General features: G+C 55.2%; 4 protein-coding genes across 4 annotated transcripts; 2 read left to right on the top strand and 2 right to left on the bottom strand.

Annotated features, from left to right (window-relative positions):
• Positions 1–299: 299 nt before the first annotated feature.
• VMA6 (H(+)-transporting V0 sector ATPase subunit d) lies at positions 300–1,555 on the top strand (the record flags this gene model as incomplete). Its single annotated transcript, XM_053179800.1, has 4 exons — positions 300–331; positions 390–478; positions 529–1,421; positions 1,472–1,555. The coding sequence occupies 4 exons, from the start codon at positions 300–302 to the stop codon at positions 1,553–1,555; spliced, it is 1,098 nt and encodes a 365-aa protein (XP_053036300.1).
• Positions 1,556–1,746: 191 nt separating this feature from the next.
• COL26b_006990 (uncharacterized protein) lies at positions 1,747–2,772 on the bottom strand (the record flags this gene model as incomplete). The annotated part of the gene is made up of 2 exons (XM_053179799.1): positions 1,747–2,663; positions 2,727–2,772. 2 exons carry the CDS (start codon positions 2,770–2,772, stop codon positions 1,747–1,749), a joined length of 963 nt encoding a protein of 320 aa, XP_053036299.1.
• Positions 2,773–3,110: 338 nt separating this feature from the next.
• RPS0 (structural constituent of ribosome) lies at positions 3,111–4,218 on the top strand (the record flags this gene model as incomplete). Its single annotated transcript, XM_053179798.1, has 3 exons — positions 3,111–3,280; positions 3,422–3,870; positions 3,944–4,218. The coding sequence occupies 3 exons, from the start codon at positions 3,111–3,113 to the stop codon at positions 4,216–4,218; spliced, it is 894 nt and encodes a 297-aa protein (XP_053036298.1).
• A 1,524-nt stretch (positions 4,219–5,742) lies between these two features.
• Positions 5,743–11,361, bottom strand: COL26b_006988 (uncharacterized protein; the record flags this gene model as incomplete). The annotated part of the gene is made up of 2 exons (XM_053179797.1): positions 5,743–10,564; positions 10,919–11,361. The coding sequence occupies 2 exons, from the start codon at positions 11,359–11,361 to the stop codon at positions 5,743–5,745; spliced, it is 5,265 nt and encodes a 1,754-aa protein (XP_053036297.1).
• Positions 11,362–22,250: the final 10,889 nt, after the last annotated feature.

Raw genomic sequence — 22,250 nt, 5'->3', positions numbered from 1 at the left:
TTCGACGGCGGAACTGGGCGCCCCCACTCTAGACCAATTGGCAAGTGGGATGGCTCGGAGCGCGTAAAAACCGTTTCGCCGACTGGCTGAATGCGGTGGGCCCGTGCGCCACTCTCTGCACGGTAATGATGGGGACTGGGACGCCAGGCTGGGACCTGGATGCTACGAGTGCAGTGTTTGGCCGAGTCCTAAGCGTAATATCCACGACCGCAGCTGTCTCCGTTTGCGCCTCCACAACACCGGCGTCACCTCTACAGCTCTCTTGCATCGAGCATCAGCAAGCAATATCCAACGTCAAGATGGAGGGTCTTTTCTTCAACGTCAACAGCGGGTAGGTCACCAGCAGACCATTGCGTGTGGCGTTGCGCTCGTCGCTGATCATCATACAGCTTCCTCGAGGGCATCGTCCGTGGCTACAGAAATGGCCTCCTTACAAGCTCCAGCTACAGCAACTTGACCCAGTGCGAGACCATCGATGGTCAGTATCATCACACCATCTGACGCGATGACATTCTGACTCGTTTCCAGACCTCAAGCTGCAGCTTGGCCCTGCCTATGGCGACTTCCTCGGCAACCTCCCTCCCAACCCCTCGACGTCAGCCCTGGCCGCGAAGACGACCGACAAGCTCGTCTCCGAGTTCCGTTATGTTCGAGCCAACGCTATCGGCACTCTTGCCAAGTTTATGGACTACCTCACCTACGGCTACATGATCGACAACGTTGCCCTGTTGATTACCGGCACCCTTCACGAGCGAGATACCCGTGAGCTTCTCGAGAGATGCCATCCCCTTGGCTGGTTCGAGACCATGCCCGTCCTGTGCGTTGCAACGAACATCGAGGAGCTGTACAACAGTGTCTTGATCGAGACGCCTCTTGCCGCCTACTTCAAGGGCAGTCTTAGCCACCAGGATCTCGACGAGCTCAACATCGAGATTGTCCGCAACACTCTGTATAAGAACTACCTCGAGGACTTCTACAACTTTGTCAACACGCACCCTGAGATGTCCGGCTCGCCCACCTCCGAGATCATGTCCGAAATCCTCGAGTTCGAGGCCGATCGCCGTGCCATTAACATCACCCTCAACTCCTTCGGTACCGAGCTGAACAAGTCCGACCGTAAGAAGCTCTACCCCAGCTTCGGCAAGCTGTACCCGGAGGGCACCTTGATGCTCTCTAGAGCAGATGACTTCGAAGGCGTCCGCCTGGCTGTTGATGGTGTCTCGGACTACAAGAGCTTCTTCGAGGCCGCCGGTCTTGGTGGTGGCCCCTCTGGACCCGGCAACATGGGTGGCGGCTCCAGCGCCGATGGCAGGAGCTTGGAGGATATGTTCTACCAGAAGGAGATGGAAATTTCCAAGAGCGCCTTCACCAGACAATTCACCTTTGCCATTGTTTACGCCTGGGTGAGGCTTCGTGAGCAGGTAAGATCTTCCGGTTACTTTCATCTAGCACCTCAACTGATGTACTACAGGAAATCCGAAACATTACTTGGATCGCTGAGTGCATAGCCCAGAACCAGAAGGACCGGATCGGCAACTACATCAGCGTTTTCTGAGTTTGGTGTTTCCAACTGTTCTGTTAAGTTTTGTAGAATACCAGTGTTTCATCGTTTCAATGGCAGGTTCATCACGGCGCAAGGAGGCAGCTCAGGTTCATGACGGGGAGATCAGCATCTGTACCGATCGCTATATTGTACATAGAGGACAATTACAAGTCTGAGTTTTACAAGTCTTCTATCTTCATTCCCTAGAAGCTGATCTGCTCCTGCCAGGTTGCTGGTGACAGACCCAGCTTCTCCAGCATGCTTGTCCACCTCTCACTGCCTCTCTCCTTCTTCTCCATGTACCTCATCAACCTCTGCCTCCGGTGGCACAGCACTCTCAAATTCCTCTTGTTGTGCTTGTCCTTGTATCCGCGGTTTTGACCCAGCTCCTTGGCCAGCTTCCTGATCTTGGCCGTCAGGATCGCAATCTGCACCTCTGAGCTTCCCGTGTCGGGCCCGGCTCTCTCGGGCTTCGGGGGAGCGTTGGGGTCGGCGAGGGCCGACTTTGGCTTCTGTCTCAGGACCTTGTCGGTGTTGTGACGTCCAAACTCTTCCACGCATCTCTTGATGTTGCTGTGCAGAAGGATCTTGGAGTTGGCGTTCTCCAGAGAGAGAATGCGGTTCAGGATCTCCACCACCTTGGCATGGTTCTTCTCATGCTCCTGCTCCGCCTGTTGCTCTTTGACGGGGTCTGCCGTCTCGGGGTTGTCGCTCTTCAACGGCTTCGTGAGGGTGTACGCCTTCTGTATCACTTGTTCCAGCTCGTCGCGGGTGACCAGGTGGTTGAGGAGTCCCGGTGTTGTCGGAAGCGCATGGCCTTCGGCGATGATTTTGCCCTTTCCGTCCCTGATATCGGGTGTCTTGGGCGCTTGGCCGGCCGAGTCGAACGATTCGACAAAGGGAGATGGGATGCCGTGGATCGGGTCGCCCCAGTTCGCGTCCTTCTCCGCCTGGATCTCAGCCTGCCTCTTCACGTTGGCGGCCTTGCGCTGCTGCGCCTGCTGGTATCGGTACGGGTCCGACTTCGCCTTGCGCTTCCGCTCCCTCAGGGAGAGGTTGGCGGTTTGGACGACGGGGAGGAAGCTCGGGGTTGCTGGCCTCACAGCTGGGCGCAGGCACACTATCTCGAGCAATTAGCCGTCGGTTCACTTCCTTCACAGGTTCAATCGCAACTGGAGCTTACGGCTAATGGTGCCTAGCCGTTGCAGGCTCTGTAATCTGGGAGGCATGGCGGCGACAGTTCCCCTTCAACACGATCATCGGCGTGGAGGGTCGCCATAAAATTTCCAGCCTCAATGGCCCCGTCTTCCCATCGCTCGAAAAGGGTGGGGCTATAATCCACATCTGGCTTAGCTCATTCCGTCACGTGCTGCAAGAAGCAGCTGCGACCCCAAGTGCGGCTAGTCCCGGTTCGGCTAGCGCGGTCAGGGCAGGCGAGCGCGCACACTTCTCTGAATATTGCCTGGAACTTTTTTCCTCACGAGAAGCTCTTGATCGAAAATACTCCTCCATCACCACCAAGTCGCCCCTCGTCACCCCCGTGGAAGATCGACCCAAATCGCCCAAGATGGCTCCCGCTAACCTGCCCTCGGTCTTCAATGCCACTTCCCAGGACATTGAGATGCTGCTTGCAGCTCAAGCCCACCTGGGAAGCAAGAACCTCCAGACTCACATGGAGCCCTACCTCTGGAAGACCCGCGCCGACGGTGTCAACGTGATCAACGTTGGCAAGACCTGGTAAGAAGAAACCGATCCGAAACGACGAGCTTGCGGCGCAGGAGGGAAAATTATACACCAAAATTCTTTTCTTGGCCTGTTTGCGCGCGCATCCGCAGCGATTTTGCAGCAATTCGCTGACTTTTTTGCGCCAACCTACAGGGAGAAGATTGTCCTGGCTGCCCGCATCATCGCCGCCATTGACAACCCGGCCGACATTTGCGTCATCTCCGCCCGTCCCTACGGCCAGCGCGCTGTCCTCAAGTTCGCTTCCCACACCGGTGCCGTCGCCATCGCCGGTCGCTTCACCCCCGGTTCCTTCACCAACTACATCACCCGTTCCTTCAAGGAGCCCCGCCTGATTATCGTCACCGACCCCCGCACCGACGCCCAGGCTATCAAGGAGGCCAGCTACGTCAACATCCCCGTCATCGCCCTCTGCGACACCGACTCTCCCACCGAGTACGTCGACGTTGCCATCCCTACCAACAACAAGGGCCGTCACTCCATCGGTCTCGTCTGGTGGATGCTCGCCCGTGAGGTCCTCCGCCTCCGCGGCACCATCTACAACCGCGAGACCCCCTGGGACGTCATGGTCGATCTGTACTTCTGTATGTGTTTCCCGCTCCTTATGGCAGAGGTGCTGGACAATGGCTAACCGAGTGCGCGCTTGCGCCGTAACAGACCGCGACCCTGAGGCCGAGGCTGAGGACAAGGTTGAGGAGGAGAAGCTCCCCGGCGTTGAGGAGGAGGGCCCCGCCGCCATCGAGTCCGGCTTCCCCGCCGCTGGTGGTGACTGGGACGCTGCCCCTGCTGCCGCTGGCTTCACCGGTGCCCCCGCCGCCACCAACTGGGACGGTGCCGAGGGTGACTGGGCTGCCGCTGGCGCTGCCGGCACTGCTGGCGACTGGGCCGGCGAGGCCTCCGCCGCTGCTGCTCCCAAGGAGTCTCAGTGGTAAACTTCCTGATATTGCGGTGTCGGTCAGGTAGTGGACCAAACGAGAGGGGCTTCGGACAATGACAAACCAACAAAAAGACAAAACGAACACGAGAAAAAGATCCTTCCCTTGAGTGTGGGATTGAAAAAGCGATTCGTCAAAACACTTGCAAAAATGGTCGGCGGGAAAACACAGCAATGGTCATGGAAAAATGGTAGATACGTCTTCCCGGAGTTGTTTATGATTGCTGGTAGCATCTTGGGGCAAAGGGTTCAAACTCGGCCGCACTAATGAGGGAAAGATACTCGAACCAAATCCGTGATATAGTCTATACTCTGGATTGTGCATGTATTGGGGGGGAGGGAAAGCCCTGTGGGCCCAGTAGGGGTGGACTTGATCGTTATCCCGCCCTTTTACTCTTTGAGGCTTCTGGTTGATGAAGAACTCGCATTGCAAAATACCACAACCGTCGTTGGTCTCTCACCTGCGCTTCCACACGTGTTTGAGTGGTGACGTGACTTCGGTGTCCTTCATGGACTGTCTGGAATGCCCATGTCCTGTCATCCATCTGCTGTTGTCTGTAAGCCATCTCAGTGCCGATATTGGCATGCCAAACATTCATTCCATTGCATCGATCGTAAGAGTCTGGCGGGAAACAAGAAGATCAGACCAAAATCTGCCGATCTGGCAGAACGAGTTTTTACAGCCCTTGGTTTGTCAAGCGGCATCTTGAAGTCCGTTCCCAACCAAGACGGCTTAAAGGCAGCGGAAAGGCGAGCCTAAAGCGACTTGTCGTCTATGCTGGTCATCTCCTCGGTAGTCATCTCCTTGGTCGAGTTTCATGATTGGATAGTTGTGGAAGTAACAATGGTTGATGGCGAGTGGTAACCGGATCACTTCACAGGCGTATGACCTGCAGAGCCACCAGGAGAGTCACGAATGGGAGTAGCATTATTCAATTTTCGAAACATTTCTCTGATTTACTCGCCTAGAGTATAATCTAACATGCAAGGGGGTATCGAACGTTCGTTGCTCAAGAGACAAAGCCCTGGGCCTAGGAAGCCCGACGTGTCCGTTCCGTCCCAAAAGTCCCATTTCCTAACAACTCCTTGTGCTCGCCTGATCGCTCGCTCGCTCGCTCAAATGACGCTGAGTTGGGGCATAGACAGCCATAAGTATCTATGTGCATGTTGGGCCTACCATGGCCACCGCTTACTTCATCCTCCATTCCGAGCCGTGTATGCTCTTGTGATATCTTGTTAACATTAACAGTACAGGGTATATTTCCACTACCTCGAGGATGCCACCTCGGGTAGGGTCGTGTAGAACGACGATCGCTGAAAGAAGCCTTAAACGAATGTGTAGTTTGGGTATGTGCTTGTTGTACAGGTTTGGGGAAGGAAACGTGAGCGAAGGTCGTGATCCGTAAGAAGCACATGTACAAAATCCGGGTATCTTTCGATGGTCGTAATTGCCTTATGGGCTCCGTCATTGTGAAATTGACGTAATTAAGTAATAGATGCCGCGAGCAGTGCCAATGTTGGCCTACTCTAGGCGGTGAGAGTGTTTGCGAATCTCTTCATCGCTCAAAGCACTCATCCAGAGGCAGCGCTCAGTGATGCCCTCAACAGGCTGGAATTCGTATAGAGTACTGGCCTCCAGTAGCCTAAGTAATGTCTTGACAATGGTAGCCGAGTACCTGCACCTCTCAAAGTTGACCAGAGGGGCGGTTGTCGGCGAGCTAGCAATCTCAGACGGCCGCTGCGCGTTGAATAGAAGATCATGGGTGTAGATGCCGACGAATGGGATGCAGCCATCGTCGGAGCCTCCCTCCATCTCCGCACGCAAGTTGTAGAAGTTTCGTGTAGGGGAGATGAGACCCTCGAGTTCTTGCAAAGTTTTCATATCGTAAGGCGGTACCATGGCCCAAGTCCTCGTCAACCGCGACACCTCCATCGACGTGAGAGCAATGGTGATTTGGCTCATGGTCGCAAAGTTGCGGTAGCGGCGGCAGTGAGCTGCGATGTGAATGAACTTGATGATACAGCGCGCCCGCTCTTCAATGTTCTGGGTTAGCACAATCTCGCTGCAGGCCCACTTGACCATGATGTTGAAGCGAGCGATGACTACTTCAACGCCATGAGCATCTGTGTTCCGGAGAAAGTCAACCCAAGACCTGGAGTCATTGTTGGTTGCGTTCTTCCAGCCCATCTCGATGAGCTCTTTCCAGTCGATCTCATTCAGAGCGTCCTTTTCAATGAGAGTGAACTGCTGGGCCAAGATCTCTGAATCGAAGGCGAGGATAAAGGGCAGATGCACCGAGAATCTCAATGACGACTCTCGCTCTTCCTCAGGTATCTTTGGCTGCCCGCGCAAGGCCTCCCTCGTACCAGTGGGATCAGCGGGGGAGTTGAGGTACAAAGCATCAGTCGGAGTTGCGTCAGGAGTAAGCGGCAGGGGCTTCCGTTGGAAGACTTGACTCTCGCGAAGCTCCGGGATCATGGCAGCTTCAGGCGACATACGAAGAGCCTGGACGAGTGTCATTGGCGGCGAGGGAGGATTTTGGCTGTCAACAGGGCTAACGACTGATTCTCGCAGAGGACGAGGGTCGAACTCCAAAATCGAGGCGCTGCGATGTGACTTGGGCGCCTGCGGCTTCGGTGCCACGAATTCGTCTGCTTCGACAACCTCTGCCGAAAGCTCGGAAGATAAGTCGGAAACATTGTCGTCCTCTCCATCGCTGTCGTCTTCCAGAAATGACTGCTCGCTCGGCGGCGCCTTTGTGTCACCTGACTTGATCTTCTCCATACTCTCTGTCTTACGCACGAACTCGTAGGACGAATGATGGGATCCAGTGTCTTCCATGGGACGAGGTGTCACAGCCGGCGTGATATCGTCGTCTGGTCCCTGGAGAATGGACATATTGGTCCACTCGCGAACGCTTGCCTTGCTCTGGCCGTCATCTGAGAAATCTCGTTCCAAAAGGGGGATCGAACAATACGATCCTCCCGACTTTTCGGACAGGAACGAGCCTGTTTCTGTGGGCGGCCGTTGGGGAATATCAAGGAAACTTGCATGTGCATCGGGTCCCTCTTGATGCTGGTGACTCGGGATCGCATCTCCAGGCAAGACATGCAAGTGCCGGTTCTGTCTGCCCTGCTTGGGTGACCCTTCCATGTCGTTCTTTGCAACCATCTCTGCGATCACACCTGGAAGAGGGGTGTTGGCGGGTTCCATGGACAGCTTGAATGTCCTCTTCTCGTACTTGCCCTCCAGCTTAAGTAGAGCCGACTCAACTCCGCCGTCATCGTCAGCATCGTCTGGAATTTGTGCCAACTTTTGTGCCTCTGCCTCGAAAGACGGACGCATGATTGGTTTAGACGAGTGCGTGCTGAACAGAGAAACTTGACGTTTGGCCGACGGCTCTGCCAGGGCCCCGAGCGAGAAAGTTTCCGCGTTGTCCTGGTGGGAAAATTCGCTAGAAACGACATCGACAAAGGCACTGGTATCATGGTTCGAGCTTTGCAGATAGGAGCTTCGAATAGACTCTGAGTATGTCGTGAGTGATCCAACAGACCGCGACTTACGCAGTGGGAAGGCGTCCAAATCGCCGACATTGTTTACAGCTCGCAGGTCACCGCCGGGGCGTCGTCTCAGGATGCGGAGAGGTTCAGGCACAGGACTGGGCTCGTCCTCGTCAGAAACCGAGTTCCCCGAGTAAGTCGTCGCATCGAAGCTCTTCACTGTCGAGCGTGGGTTGAAAGCACTTCCGAAAGAGGCAGCACGTCGGGGAATTGTAGCAGAATCAAGGGAGCGATTGGTCCTGCTCGACTTTTGACGAATATGCCTCTTCGCGGATCGTCTGAGAGTGGGACGCCTTGAAATCGGTCCCACAGTGTCTGATGCGGGACGATCGGTGTCTACAGAGGGACGTGCCTGACTATCGCCCAGCGTTGCCAAGTCAGGAACGAATGGCGGTAAGGGATCCGCAGATAGAGACGGTCTTATGACATGCTGATTGAGAAGATATGAAGACCGTCTAGGGGTGCCCATCAGATGTCCGGGTGGCGTGTTCGGCGGTGTCGGATCAGCTGCAGGCGGCATGAAAGAATCGGCAAAAGCCTCCACGGAATCATTGACGGGAATTGCTCCATGCATTGCAGGAAGAGGGCTGGTCACCGTGTCGTCGACAATGACAATCGACTTGCTCCCGGTGGTAATGGCCATGTCACTGACAGGTCTAAGGGTGTCATTGTCGTGGATGCTGCTGCCAAAGGCCGATGTGATATGGGCCGCGGAGTAATCCAGGGCCCCATCAGGAAGTGCACTATGCAGCGCTCCGATGGTCGGATTGAGATAGCCGCGTCGTTCAGCATCTGCCGCAGCCTCCACCGCGGCGTCTTCTCGAACAGCCTTCTTGAAGTCCTCCACAATCTCTGCACCCAATAGGTCGAGTCGAACAGGGGGCCGGGTGCCATTCAGTCGCGGTTGAGCTTGCGGGACGATGGCGGTACCAGGGAGCCGGTTAGTGGTGGCTCCACGGGGTCCAATGGGCGAAATGTTGATGAAGTTGCCCTGGGTTGGGGAGACGTTCTGTCCTCGCGTGCTGAGCGCACGTCGTACGCTGCCGATCAGCTTCCTCATACCTTGTCCCGACATCGCCGATGCGGTGCTTCTGTGCTCAGGGGGCACTTGGAATAGGGTGGTCTGTCGCTGGTTTTCGCCACTAAGGCTAGGAGACATCATCTCAACGTACGGCTGGCCAGGAGGCATCAAGTTTCCTCTGACAAGGCTGCCAGCAAAAGGCAGCGACATGAGAAACTCGGTCTCCTGGAATATCGTCTTCTCCGCTGCATGCTGCTTTTCTCTACGAGAATCAGTCAGGCTTCCGCTCCTCTTGTGTCCGTGGCTGGGCCTGACGCGCTTCCCGACCAGAGCTCTTGGTGTCGTTGCTACCGGACCAGCACTCGAGTAGACGGAGCTGGATGGCGCTACTGGGTGAGCACCCAATGTAGTATTGCCAGCCGGCTGAGCTCCTCGTGTGGTCTTACCAGGAAACGAGCAGGAAATGACGTCCATGCTCACAATACTAGAGGGTGATGCTGCTTGCGTCCTGTCAAATTCCTGGACATTTTGGTTTTCCGGCGTAGAGGGTCTCTCCAAAATGGGTTGAGAGTCCCCAAAGTGTCCAGCGCGGGAAACGTCTGCATAGAAGCTGGCTTGCTCCTTGTCCTCTATAATAGGGACGAAGAGAGAATCTAGCTGAGGAGCGGCACCGTCTTGCTCCCAAAACGAAGGGTCCAGGCTGGCGTTCCGATGACCCGCAATGCCACCCGGGGCGATGGGTACGTTCGGGCCCAGGGAGGAATCGAACTCAGGACCATCCCAAAACTGTGCGCACACACGTCGCCAGCACTTCTTCAGCTCCGCGAGAATCTTCAGTTGAACCTTTCGTCCTCGCGGATCGGTGGAAAGCTCATCAACCATATCGTTCAGCAAGTTGCAGAAAGTCACTCGAAGAGCATACTCGATGACAAAGTCGTCAATGAAGTAGTTGAGGATCCAGTGGCGCATTGCCACGAAGGTGCGAACTCGCACAACCATGCCGATCTCATCATCTCGGCCCAGTGCCCATCTTAGTCGAGCAAGCAACATCCTGAGCAAGTCGGCCGGCTCCAGAAAGGCCCGGTACGTGAGGAAGAAGTCGGATATAAGGTCATAGTCGAGGAAGCTGGGCGAAGTGATTTCAGCCACTAGGCGGGGTGGCGTTGCAGCGGTCACGGCGCCTGTAGACGGCGAGTAGCGAACCAAGGATCGGTCGTCGCATGCCGGCTTGAAAGTGAGAGCATCGAACATGGCCGGTTCAATGACCAGATGAGTGGACAGGTAGGTCGAGCGGATGGGGGGTAACCGGGGCGTTGTCATGGGAGCTGGACTGAAGGATACGGCCGGCCCCGTAGATTCCAAGGGTGGCAGTCGTATTTGAGGAATCGAAATGGGGGTGGGCTTCCTGGAAGAAAACGACTCTGGTATTCTCGGGGTAAGTTCGCCCGTGGGAGTTCGATGAAGGAAGGAAACGTTGCTCGAGCGGGGAAACTCTTCTGTCGGCGCATAACTCGATCCTCTGAAGAAAGCCGTGCCTCTAGCAGTAAACCGTGGGTTGCCCAGTTTCCAGCTTGGAATCTCGATATCTAGCAGAGGAATGTCCGGAGCGTCCAGATCCTCGGTGGTTTTTGATCGCTTCTCCTCTCCTGGTTTGGAAATGATGATTTTGAAGCCCTCGGCCTCGGAGTTCCTGCTCGTCGCGCCATCATGTGCCGTCGAGTCGGAATGTGCACGTCTATGCTGAGAAGGCCGTGGGGCGTGACTAGGGAAAAAGCGTTTGTTGTTCACTGTTGGGGGAGATGCGGCGGTTGCAGGCGTTGCGGGAGTAGGTGGCGTGGCTGTCCACTGGCTGAGATGAAGATCAGTTGCGTCTTGTTGTCTCTGCTTTTCGGTCAAGGCATCAAGGCCGGCTGTCCCAGGTGGCGTTATGGGAAAAACAAAATTTGGCTGAGGAAACCTCTGGTTGGCGGGCCGGACTGTCGGTCTGTATGTTGTCAGTACGTTTCCGGTCGAAATGCGAGATTGCGCCCAGGTCTCATCATTCCTGCCGCGGCGTGCGGGACCAAATAAACAACGGTCACCGCAACCAGCAAAACAAACGCCAGGGGAAGCCCACCTCAAGTATATCCGTCCATTGTTCCCCACGTTGGCAACGGTAAACTGCCTTCCTTCCCGACCAGCGGAGCCTCCATCAGGGGTGATGTCGAACTTGTTGTCGTCGGCCGAACTGTCGGCCCTCAAACGGCGAGCGGGTGACTGGTTCAGATTCCATTCTTCCGACTTCTTCTCAGTCACGGGGACCAATGGCTTCGCCGAGGCGCCTGGCATGCGCATCTTGCTGGTCCATTTCCCCCCGGTAATAGCGCCAGAACCTTCCTTTCCGCCAGCTGACTTGGGCGGCTTTCCAAACCTCGCGCTGCTGAAAATGGGACTTCTCGGACTCAGAGGACTCTGGGGAGGCTGGTCGCGATGGGTAGAGCGGGGAGAGTGAGGCGACTGGGGAGAGCGCACGCTGAAGCCGCGTCCAGTTGGCGAGGACAGCGGTTCGGTGGCCTCCATGGCCGCGGCCGGTATCGCGATGATGATTTACAGCTGCGAACAGCAGGTATTGCTCGCTGAAGTGACTAGTCGCAGAGGTTTTTTGGTCAGCATAACGGTGGGAACAAGGGTAGAATGTCGACGGAATGTGACGATGGGCCAGGCGGCGTAGAAAAAGGGTAGTAGATTGGAGGGAAGTCAAAGCGAAGGGCGGGTTTGTTTGCGTCAAGGCTCCAGGCTCTAGGCTCCAGACTCCGGACGACCGAGACGGGTTTTGAGCAGTGGTCAGAGACTTGATCCAAGGGCCCTCACGGGTCCGTGGTGTCCCAAGACCCGAGAGGCGAGTTTAGAGTAGAGGTGGAATGTGGAGGCAGACACAGACGGCGATAGGGAAAGATGGGATCAGGGCGGGTGTGGTGGTAACTCACGTTTTGACGCCATAAAGAAGCAACAACAGCGGCGAGATGGCAGGAGATACGCAAAGCAAAGCTCAAAGGCTGCAGGAGCGGAAACCGAGACCAAGACCAAGACCCAAGCACAGGCGTCCAACGGGCATAGTCCACTTCTGAGTAAGGTACCTTGAAGTCGGTCGGTGGAGGGCTGAGGGTTGAGGGCTGATGGGCGCCGGGGAATGGTGTTGCGCTTCGACAGTCACTGGAGGATGCAGATGCTGCTGATGCAGATGCAGATGCAAATGGGCGGGCTCGATCGCGCAACGGCCGTCGGTCTATCGGGTTCGTCGGGTGCTGCTGCTGAAGGTTAGATATTGGAGGGATTCGGAGAAGCAGATTTGAGGCTGGAAGGAAGGAGGAAATGAATTAGGATGCCACAGAAGAGTGAATTGGGTGAGGGAGGGTAAGGTAGGTGAGGCAGACCAACAAGCAATTCGGAATTGGAGGGAAGGGCAGAAGAATAAGCCAGGAATAAGGTAAGGTACCTGTGTACAACGGGAAATGGGCAAGTCCAAGTTCAGCGCGAGGGTGGTGGTCCGTGGGCCTGGCCTGTTGGATGGGACTTGGGACTGCCCTGTCTTGCACTCGCACTTGCCTAGGTACCTACCGCAGGAGACCTGCAGCAGTGTGTGCTGCCCACTGCCCTGGAGAAGACTTGACTGGTAGGCACCTAGGTACGTACCGCCGACTGATTGCCAGGCCCAAGGTGCCCTGTTCCCTGTTCCTTGCCCTTGTTCCCTCACTGGCGGGTTCGGTGTCTCTCTGTCAGGCGGGAGATCAAGGACAGGGAACAGGAATAAGAAGATGCGGCGGAGGAGGTCTTGGAGGCTGGAGGAGCTGATCAATGGGGTGGTCAATGGCATAATGTGATGGTTGGAAGCAGCGTGCAATATTCCTTCCACTATTGCTCAATGCGCTGAGAGAAGCAACCGGATGATTGAGGTGGGAGGAACATGATCCGGGCGGGATGAATTGGTGCAGACACCACGGGGAGACCTGAGCAGGAGGAAGCAGGAGCCAGCCCGGGAGCCAGGAGCAACAACAAAGTGAGTCGAACATCAGCACAGGGAGCCAGCCGCTGGACTACCTTACCTAGGTAGGCACCTACACAGTAAAGACAGGGTGGGAAACAGTCAGGACGGTGCGAACGGGGAACCCGGTGGACCTTCTCACCCGTGGCAAGTGCGCTCTCTTCCATTGCTGAGGTACTCTTGCCCTCCAGTTGCTCTTGATCTTGATTGTGCCTGTTTGGATGGATTCAGCGGAAAGAACGTCAGGTCTGGTCTGGTCTGGTCTGGAGCATGAACTGCAGGTGCGCCTCCTAACGGCGGGCAGCAGCGGTTCGCGTGGTTGCTTGGTTGCCCAGTGGGCCACCGTGGTTAGCGGCTGCTAAATTGCACTCGAAGAGCGGCACACCAGGTACGTACTCTGTCGGGCTGACCTTTCGGACCCCACCAGCTAATTTTCCAAGCGTTGTGGCTGGTCGGGCCACTGGTCCTGGGATGCCGAGCAGGGGCCAACAACGAGGCACCGCCAACGGGGAGGGGCCACCCACCCTGTTCGGTGCTGAGAGTTTTGCTAGCGACGTACCGCGCGCACGGTTAGGGCCCCCGTGGCTCCAGTCTGGTGTTTGCAGGGGCTTGCGGTAGGTACAAAGATACACGGCAAGGATACTTTGCACTTGTACCTTCCACCACTTCCCCTCGGCCTGCAATGTTCCTGCTCCAGTTAGGTGACTCCTTCACAGTCATCCATCGCCGACTGGACGAGGTTACCATCACCACCACCACCACCACCACCACCAACGCACCAATCCAAAAAGACTACCGATGCAGACGCAGATGCAGCAACTACAACCTAGTTATGCCGTCCGACAAACCACATGGCATCGATGGCATGCACGACCACCACCTATTGCGTATTGCCTGCCACCTTATTGCTTACCTTAAGTACGGATGCACCTTCTTTACAGGCCCTTTAACCTTGATTCTTACGATGCCGCTGCCGCCGCCGCCGCTGCCTCTTGTACGGGGATGAAGATGAAATCGGATCCGAGAAAGGAGAAACAAATCACGCGAGGTGCCTGGTCTGATCTGGGCCCATCATCTGAGGAAACAGCGACAATGCGCAATACGTGCACTGTTCGGTGCTAGGCTTTGGACACCGTCCCGTGACGAAATATCTCGCCCTGCCCCGAATGCTTCACCTTTTGCGAAATGCACTGTTCGGTGCCAGGCACCATGCCGACCGGGGTCCTCCAGAAACATCTGAAAAGAAGAAACGAGACGACAATGGCAGGCGGCTGATTGCCATCCTTCCACCTGTTCTCTGACGCAAGGAGTGTTTCCTGAGCCTGCCAATGGACCCCCAACGTCAACACCACCTGCAACCTTACGCAGTACCTTCCTACTGATCAATCGAGACCCTTCTTTTCGTCATTGCCTTCGCCCTCGCTCTCCTTCGCCATCGCCCTCTCCTCTGCCATGGCCGCCAGATCTTGGAATCTCCCATTGATGTCATCTTCTGCATCCAACCTCCCGGTCGCACGAAGCGAGGCGGCCGAGACCAAGCGAGACAAGAGGACGGCACAACCCCAGCATTTGACAGGGCAACCTCCAGATCCAGCACCCACCCGATCAAAACTGGACGCCTCTTCGCTTCGCTCCCTTCACCAACACCAACCAATACACCAGTGCCCATGTCGCCATGCACCGCTCTCCCGGCCCTGTCTCTGTCTCACGCGAACCGACCGACGTCCTTTTCTCGCTGTCTCTTGCACCAAAATGGGGCTCAAGAACCTGCCCTGGGCCTCTGCAATTGAACCGCACTGAAACGCACACCACTCGTGCATCACCAAAAGCTCCTCCTTTCTCAACCAAAATGATCCATTCTGCGTCCGAGTCCTAATTAATCCACAACAACAGACGCACATCCCGCGGTCACCGTCCCCCAAAACCACGACCGTGTGTCAATCCACCTCGCTACGAGCCGCCGTGTTGCGCAATTGTCGTGGATGGATACCCTGCACCACGCCTAGACTGCTCGGTATTTACAGAGTACAAGTATTTCCTATTCGTGCCAGATTACAGCCATTGCTTCTGCTGCTGTGTGCCGAAATGGAGGGACGGCACAGAGGCACAGAAGAGGAAGACTCCGGATCACGATGCGCGTGAAACTCGCAGCATGCTGTAGCAGCGCTACTCTGCATTTGCCTGTGCCTCTGTCGTTCCCATGCACACTGCAGCGTCGTCAAGCCCTTCCCTGGCCAATCACCATCGCAATGTGCCCCTAGTCGTGATGGCTGCCCGCTTAACCGGCTCTGATTGACGGGCCACGCCGCCGCAAACAGCACAGATACGGGTACCTGAGATGGCTTCGACAGAAACCTCCCAGAACACTCACGGAATGTCCTCCAGTCAAGGATCTTGGTTAGGGCTGTGTGCCCAGAATCAGATGAAGGGGGGCTCCGGAAAGGGGAAGGAGGCATGCACCAGATGCACTCAGATCACATTGCCTGCAGCGCACACAACGCTCCTCTTGGTATTTGTTGTATCCAAGTATCTGCCGTCGTCATACCAAGTATTCGTACTCGTCCTTCTGATGCGCGTCGCTTTGGTGCTATGCCACACCATTAGCAGGAACAAACAAAGCTCAACAATGGAAATCTGCCCGCGATTGCGGCTTCTACGCAGAGAACTGTTCATCTGATGATGGACAGAAACGGGCTGGCGCCAGAGTCGCGCGCCAAAGATAATTAGCACGTATGCGATGTGAGCCATCTTCAGACGAGGCAATCGAGCATGGAGATCTGCAATCCCTCCCAGTACTTTGTCGCCGCTGCCACGAGTTTGTCGATCCATGATCACTCGCACAATACAAGGTTCTTTGGCTGGACCGGAATCCAAGACATGACGAACACTTGCAGATGAGACGCACAAAGGATTGCAGGGCTCGACGAATTTACCCCCTCAGTGTTTATCCCGAGGACGCACCCCGCCCTTCTGACACTGGTGATTCAAAAGGGCAAAAAGGGATGCTGAGCTACCCCTCAGGCACCCTGGACTGTCACTCCCAACCCGCGTGGCATCCGTCGGCCATCCACTGAGAGAGTCCGAAAGAAGGGACGGAAACACCCCGCAGACGCGCAGCAACGGGGTCGGCTAACAAACCTTTTCCCTGGTTTTCGGTCAATGACAACTGCAGTCTTGTCGACAACTTGACACGCTGCAGAACACGACGTCCACACCAGGGCACCATTGACATGGTGGTCTCAAACTCCAGTTGTCTTCCAAAGAAACCAATGGGCCATGACGAAGCTTCAATCGTTTGTCTCAGTGGGACTGACGACACCAACGCGTCGTCGGTCCAAACGTGCGTGGAGCTAAATAAGGAATGGCAGGGGTCATGGAAGGAGTTGGTCGCACCCACGACGTGTTCCAGAATACCTTTGAGCTTGGCCACGAGAATCCGTCGTCGATTTGTAGCGTGTCCTTTCACGACACAGGGCTCACGGCAGTGAGCAAAGCGCGTCTTGCAACTGATTCACTGTTCGCCGGCTGTTGACGGGTCTCGAGAACGCAGTGCCCCCGGGCCCCGCCTGCTGGGATTCCTTTAATATCACACTCTTAAATGACCAGAGACCAGGGTCGGAAATTGTTGCAGGGGTTGGCGACAACAGCCACTGGCAGCCACGCGAGAATCTCTTTTTCAGGTGGTCCCGTTCACCTTCACCGGGCTTGCCCTCCTCGTCATCCTTCCAGCTTCCCTGGCCTCTGGCCATCCCAACCGCGGCGACCGGAGCGGAACACCAACCAACAACCCTGTGGCCTTGTGGGCTCGTTGCGAAAAAGCGTCTTCGCTGGGCTGACCGCTGAAGCTGCTGTACGTGACGGGCTTGAGATATGAAGACTTTGGATTCGAATTTCTCTGCTCTCCACCAGCGCCCGCCAGCGGACGCCAACAATCAACGGCTTCGCGCCATTGCAAATTCTGCGTTCCGGGAAGTGGATTAAGGCGGCGCCCGAATTTCGCACACTCCGACAAGACTGCTGACGTTCGCCACGCCTGTTGACGTCCAAAATTTGCCGTCTCAGACTGCACGGGTTTGCCAGCTGGGTCAACGTTTGCTACAGCATGCGTCGAAGAGGGTCGAAAAGAAATTCAGTCGTCTCCATCTAAGGGATCGGAGCCAAGGTTGCTTCCACCATCGACTGTTGTCAGTGCCATCAAGGCGTTGAACACCTCGGCCCCGAAAGATCTTATTTTAGCAGCGTCTGCTAGCCGTTTGTTCATAGCTCGGTCTAGAAGCGCAATGAAGGGCACTACCGCCGTCCCGCTCCGCACTGCTGTAGCAACGCCATCGGTGCCAATGCCAACTTGAGCACGAGGCTTAGAGGCTCAACAATTCTTTACAGTCACTGCGATACTCGACACCGATTTCTAGGAAAACGCCGGAGTTGAATCAGATACAAGTCGTAACTGGGCGGCGTGTTACCCGGTATTGAACCTCCGACTTCAACGGTCAAGAGGCGAGGAAAAGCAAGTTGCTGCAGGTCCCGGGGCTACGGCCAACAGCGACGTGCAAAGAGAGTCGGTCGCTACTCTGTCATATGATCTCGCTACCATGTCAAAAATATCACGCACATTATTTTGCCGGCACGTGTGGGATTGCGATGCAGATAAGCCTAGAGCCTCTGGTACTGGTAGACTGTGCTAGTGACTCGCGCGAGAGCTTCGCGTTGCTGATCTCAATGCCCAACGCCCAACCTGGAGAAAAAACAGATGCTGCACAAGGATGAGGATCTCGTTTTTCTGGATCGCCTCTTGCATGCAGATATTTGCGATAATATGGCCCGAAGTGTTGGAGGCTGACCCTGACAGTGCCTTGTGGCGACCAATTCACTGGCTCGGATGTCTTCCAGAGACTCCAGCTGAGGTTTCCGCGAGTCAAGCATCATGAACATATGGAGAACGCTACATTCAGTTCAGCTCAGCTCTCGAATACAACTTTTCATGTATCTTGCTTGCATTGTGATCCATTTCATAACGTCATTGCATAATCAAGACAGCGATTGTCAATTTTTGATCGCCATACACTAAGTCTTGAACCAACAACAACTGTGGTTCCGCCGTCGACCGACTCACATCCCATAACCAGGATAGCGGGAACCATCACTAATTTCAATAGACTCATCGTTGCCTGGTTTGTCGCCAAGTCATCACATCTCATGTTGAAGCTTCATACGGCACAGATCCGGTCTTCCGCGGCCTCCAACGAGACGGACTTCGTTGCCAGGCCAAACATCCGTTGCTCGTTCCTACTAGACCCAGCAGGCTTCAACTGCGTCTGCTCTCCGCTCAGTCATTGCACACAAAAGAAGTTGAGCTGAAGGGCAAGGCAGGACCCTTGAAACCCGTGGCAAAAAAGCTGCGAACTGGTCGTTCCCCAAGGTTGAACCCCCCACCCGGAGGCTTCGGCATTGACCAGTGACTTCCATCCGGTCGCCTGGCGCCATCATGCCGTCTTTCGACTTCACATTGGCATCACAATCGTACTACGCGGCAGCGATAACCTCCTGGCTAATACAGGTGGCACATATTGCCCCTCGACCCTGGGAACCAACCTTGATCCTGCTCCAAATCTGCACGTCGCAAACGAGTGTCACCCCGTCTCGATCCTCCGGCGAACATCAGCTCCGAAATCACCTCAGTCGGGTTCGTCGAAGTGATTCCTGCGGCACAGTGCTCTCTTGAAGCTGCCCTCGCTCAATCCTCGCTCGTCCAATATCCGGATCCCGGAGCATTGGCCAACTGCCAAACCATCTTGTCACTCGGGTTCGAACGACATCATGACTCCGCCTTCCCGGTATCCTGGATATGCCCTGGCGCTCGCCTACGAGCAGTGGCCCAATCTCATCTGTGAAGCCTGTCGGCAGGGGCAGCACCGACACAAACCTATTTCTCAGGACCACAATTGCCGCAAGAACAAAGTACGCTCCGCTGAGTGATCCTGTCACTGGTACCGCTTGCAACAGCAAGTGTTGGACGCGGGTCTTCGCGTTGCTTCCCTGACCAAAACATGGAAAGAAATCCCTTGCCGAAAGCTTTCTCCTGCATGCTGCACTCAAGTTGCTCCGTCTACTGTCGCCCGTCGGTCACTATCCGAACGACAAGCGCGGCCGTACCGTTTCTTCAGCACTCCGACCCTACCACTGACTGACCAGTCGCTCTCACGGTGACATCCTCCATCCCGGCAGACTGCAGCTGAGTGGTAGCAACAGACGCAACACCCGCCCTCTGCGATGACAGGTGGGGGTATCGCGAAAGTATCAGCCAGCCGCGGGGTAAACGCACGTGTGAGCGAGAATGTGCTGATGCCAGTCACACAATCACACCGTCTTTCCTTTATCTCGTCCATCTAAGATCTTATATCAATCTCGAATATTGGTCCAGCGGCCCACCGTCGTGGCAACCGTGGCGGGAGAATGTGCCGGGCGGTCTTGCCTCTGCCCTGGTCACCGTTACAGCGAATGGCACGCAACAGCCACCGCAAAATGGAGGCCTTGCTAACCACGCGAGCCGAAGCATGGGATGCGTCAATCTGCCGCCCGCTGGATTGATTGGGGCCTATATGCCGCGTGCCTTGCTTTCTGTCTGTCTGTCAAGGACGGGTCCCCCGCCGCTGAGAACTCTAAACGAGACCTGTCAGGAAACTAATTCGGGGTGCTGAAGGTCGAGCGGGTTGATATTGACACCTATATTCGCCGGCAGATCGCTTTAATAACGTCAAGGGCCGACGAGTCTATTCGAGACCCGGCCGGAGTCGACGACATTCGAGCAAATCACACAACTCGTTTCCGGCCGGCGGCGACGGCCTAAGCGGCGCATCCATCCATCTGCACGCGCGCTTTGACCCGGCCCTGCGCTGAACCCGCCTTGTCTCAACGGCCTGCTCATTGCCGGCATCACATATGCAAGGCCAGATGATTGCAGGTATGCTCACCAGAAGCGCTCCACCCTGTGGTAAGTCCTCGTGGTGGGCACAACCTGCATACGCCGTAACAAGAGCCGAAATCAAATAGATGGGGCGCGCTTCTGCGAGTCGACGACGCTGCGAAAGCGGTTTAAGGTTGTCGTGTGTGTTTCCCTAGTGTGATGGATTAGCCGCGAGTTGCACGCTTTTTACGGCTCACCGCTTGTGTGTCTTGCGCCCTTTCCCGGGCACTCAGAGGTCATGCTGGCGGCTGTTGCGGGTCTGCCGTGCATGAGCGATGGCACGCTTGCGTACTGGGACCTTCCGCTTGGGGTGCAATGGTCCTGTCTGGACTCTGCGAAAACGGGGCTGTCGATGATCTTGACCTCATGGGAGAATGACTGGTTCAGATGCCGAGATGTTCGGATGCAAGATGCTGATGGTTGTTTGAGGTCTCGTCGTTGTTTCGAGTTCAAGGCGGGTCTCAGCATCGCGGGACCTCACGATTGGATTTGGCCTCCTGCTCCATTCCAGTTTACTTCAACATGATAGACTCAAAGGGCACTATTGATGTAACTCTTCTCACCGATGGGTTGTACTTCAGTAAGTACGGATAGAACACTTCTCATTCCACGATGCCACGCAAGATGTAGAGACGACAATCGACCGTCAACCTATCACAGCCAAAGACATGACCTCTGTCGTCCTGTACCGTTTCTCGACTATCGGAGTGCTTATTCCTCAAGCCTATCTGCTGTGTCGTTGAAACAACACCGGAATTCGTTGGGTTATGGTGGAAATTGGACATTGATCATCGTGGTGAGCCCAGTCGCCATGCCTGTCATTGCTTTTTGGCTTTTCCAGTTATAGCTTCTGTATGATATGCCCTCTTTAAAGCTGTTTGTTCGCAGCATCGTACGAGCCCGTCATGGAGACGAGTCCGCAGGCTTGTGACTCCAGCGCGAGATGGCAGAAGTCTGGCAGTGGTAGGGGGCAAGACTATGAACCCCAAACACCTACATAAGTTCATGATATGTCAGACAGGAAGAAGCACCGCAATTGTGACGCTCTTCGAGATCACATTGGATTCCGTAGGGCTGTCAGTTGTAATCTCACGTGTCTTTGGCAAACTAACCACATTAAAGTACGCCTTCGGACAGGATTCCAAAAACCTGATGTGTTTTCCATCATCGCTATCTTATTCTCGACCGCATACGCGTCCATGACTGATAGAGCCAAGCGAGTGTGAATTGAGTCTATTCGAACAGGACAGTTCGCCACAGACATCTCCTTGGGCAACCTTTCTTTCTCCGGCTGGCCGTGTCCGTTCCAAAGTTCACGCAACTGGACGCCGTTATTGCTAGACTCTGGTTTGAGTCGGTATTGATCTTTTGTACTGATTACGGCTACCGGCATGACAACCTCAAGCCCTGGATGGATGACCACAAAGGGTTGGCTATACTCTCGGCACTCGACTAATAGGATACAGAGAATGTCCTATCGCTGTCCTTTCTATTTAAACCAGTCAGGAGCCTGTGTCTTTGCTGTAAGCCGGGAATCATGTAACAGGACTCTCCAATTCCGTTAAGGGCTATCGAGCAGGTCAATATCAGGCACTGTGACCAAGAACCCTGTGGCAACTGAGCATGCTGACGCCGAACCTTTGTTTAGTTGGCTCTATCCTGAGGCTTTTCCGCGTCCTTATACGGGCGAATAGCCTGCCACGGATCACCGTCTAGCCGGTCTGATACTAATCAAAGGAGCTTCCAGCCCTCAGGCGTCCTGTTCAACAATTCACGGCGCGGATCAAGGTCTAAACTCTACAGGCGAGAAGAGCGAGATATGGTTATATTGGTGTGAAGTCTCAAGGGGGGGTACTAGCGGCCCTTTGCTTCCATTTATATTGGTTCAGGGGGGGCTAATTCGCCTCATATCTCCAGGCACGAGTTGTATCTGCATAGAGGACCCGATTCAACAGATCGGCCCCAGATTCTCCTACCAGGCAATGAGCTGGTAATTGAGTAAATAATCGTGGCTAGCGTCGTGAATGTTCCAGCTGTTCGGGAAGGCATGATGTTGGCCAAAGAGCCGGTATGAGAGATCTGAGGCGTCTGTTGAAGGTTTGATTGACTTAGGACCTACATACCGGTAGACTTTCCTCCTGGCACGAGACTCAATGCTTCTGTCCGCCGTCTTCTCTCCCCTCGTATACGAAAGTGTACATCGCGTTAGGGCCTTTGCCTACGTGCTGTCTTTATAATAGACTGTGCTAATCTTCTCAGCCAGATTGTCGGTACTTTATCGCCCGCTATTCTCATCTCGTAGGCAGCTACGCCGAAAAAATGGCATTACACGAACTGGATGCTGACTCGTCGATATCTCATGTGTTTTTGCAGGAAGTAAGTGCTTTTCCCACCATTCCAAACTTCTACGGGGATAACTGTCTGAACTGGACTACTATTCGATAGGGGCCTTCGACACGCACT

This window comes from Colletotrichum chrysophilum (genome assembly GCF_026319265.1).
Source record: "Colletotrichum chrysophilum strain AFK26 chromosome Unknown scaffold_54, whole genome shotgun sequence".
Lineage (NCBI taxonomy): Eukaryota > Fungi > Ascomycota > Sordariomycetes > Glomerellales > Glomerellaceae > Colletotrichum > Colletotrichum chrysophilum.
This window is presented reverse-complemented; position numbering and strand designations above follow the sequence as displayed.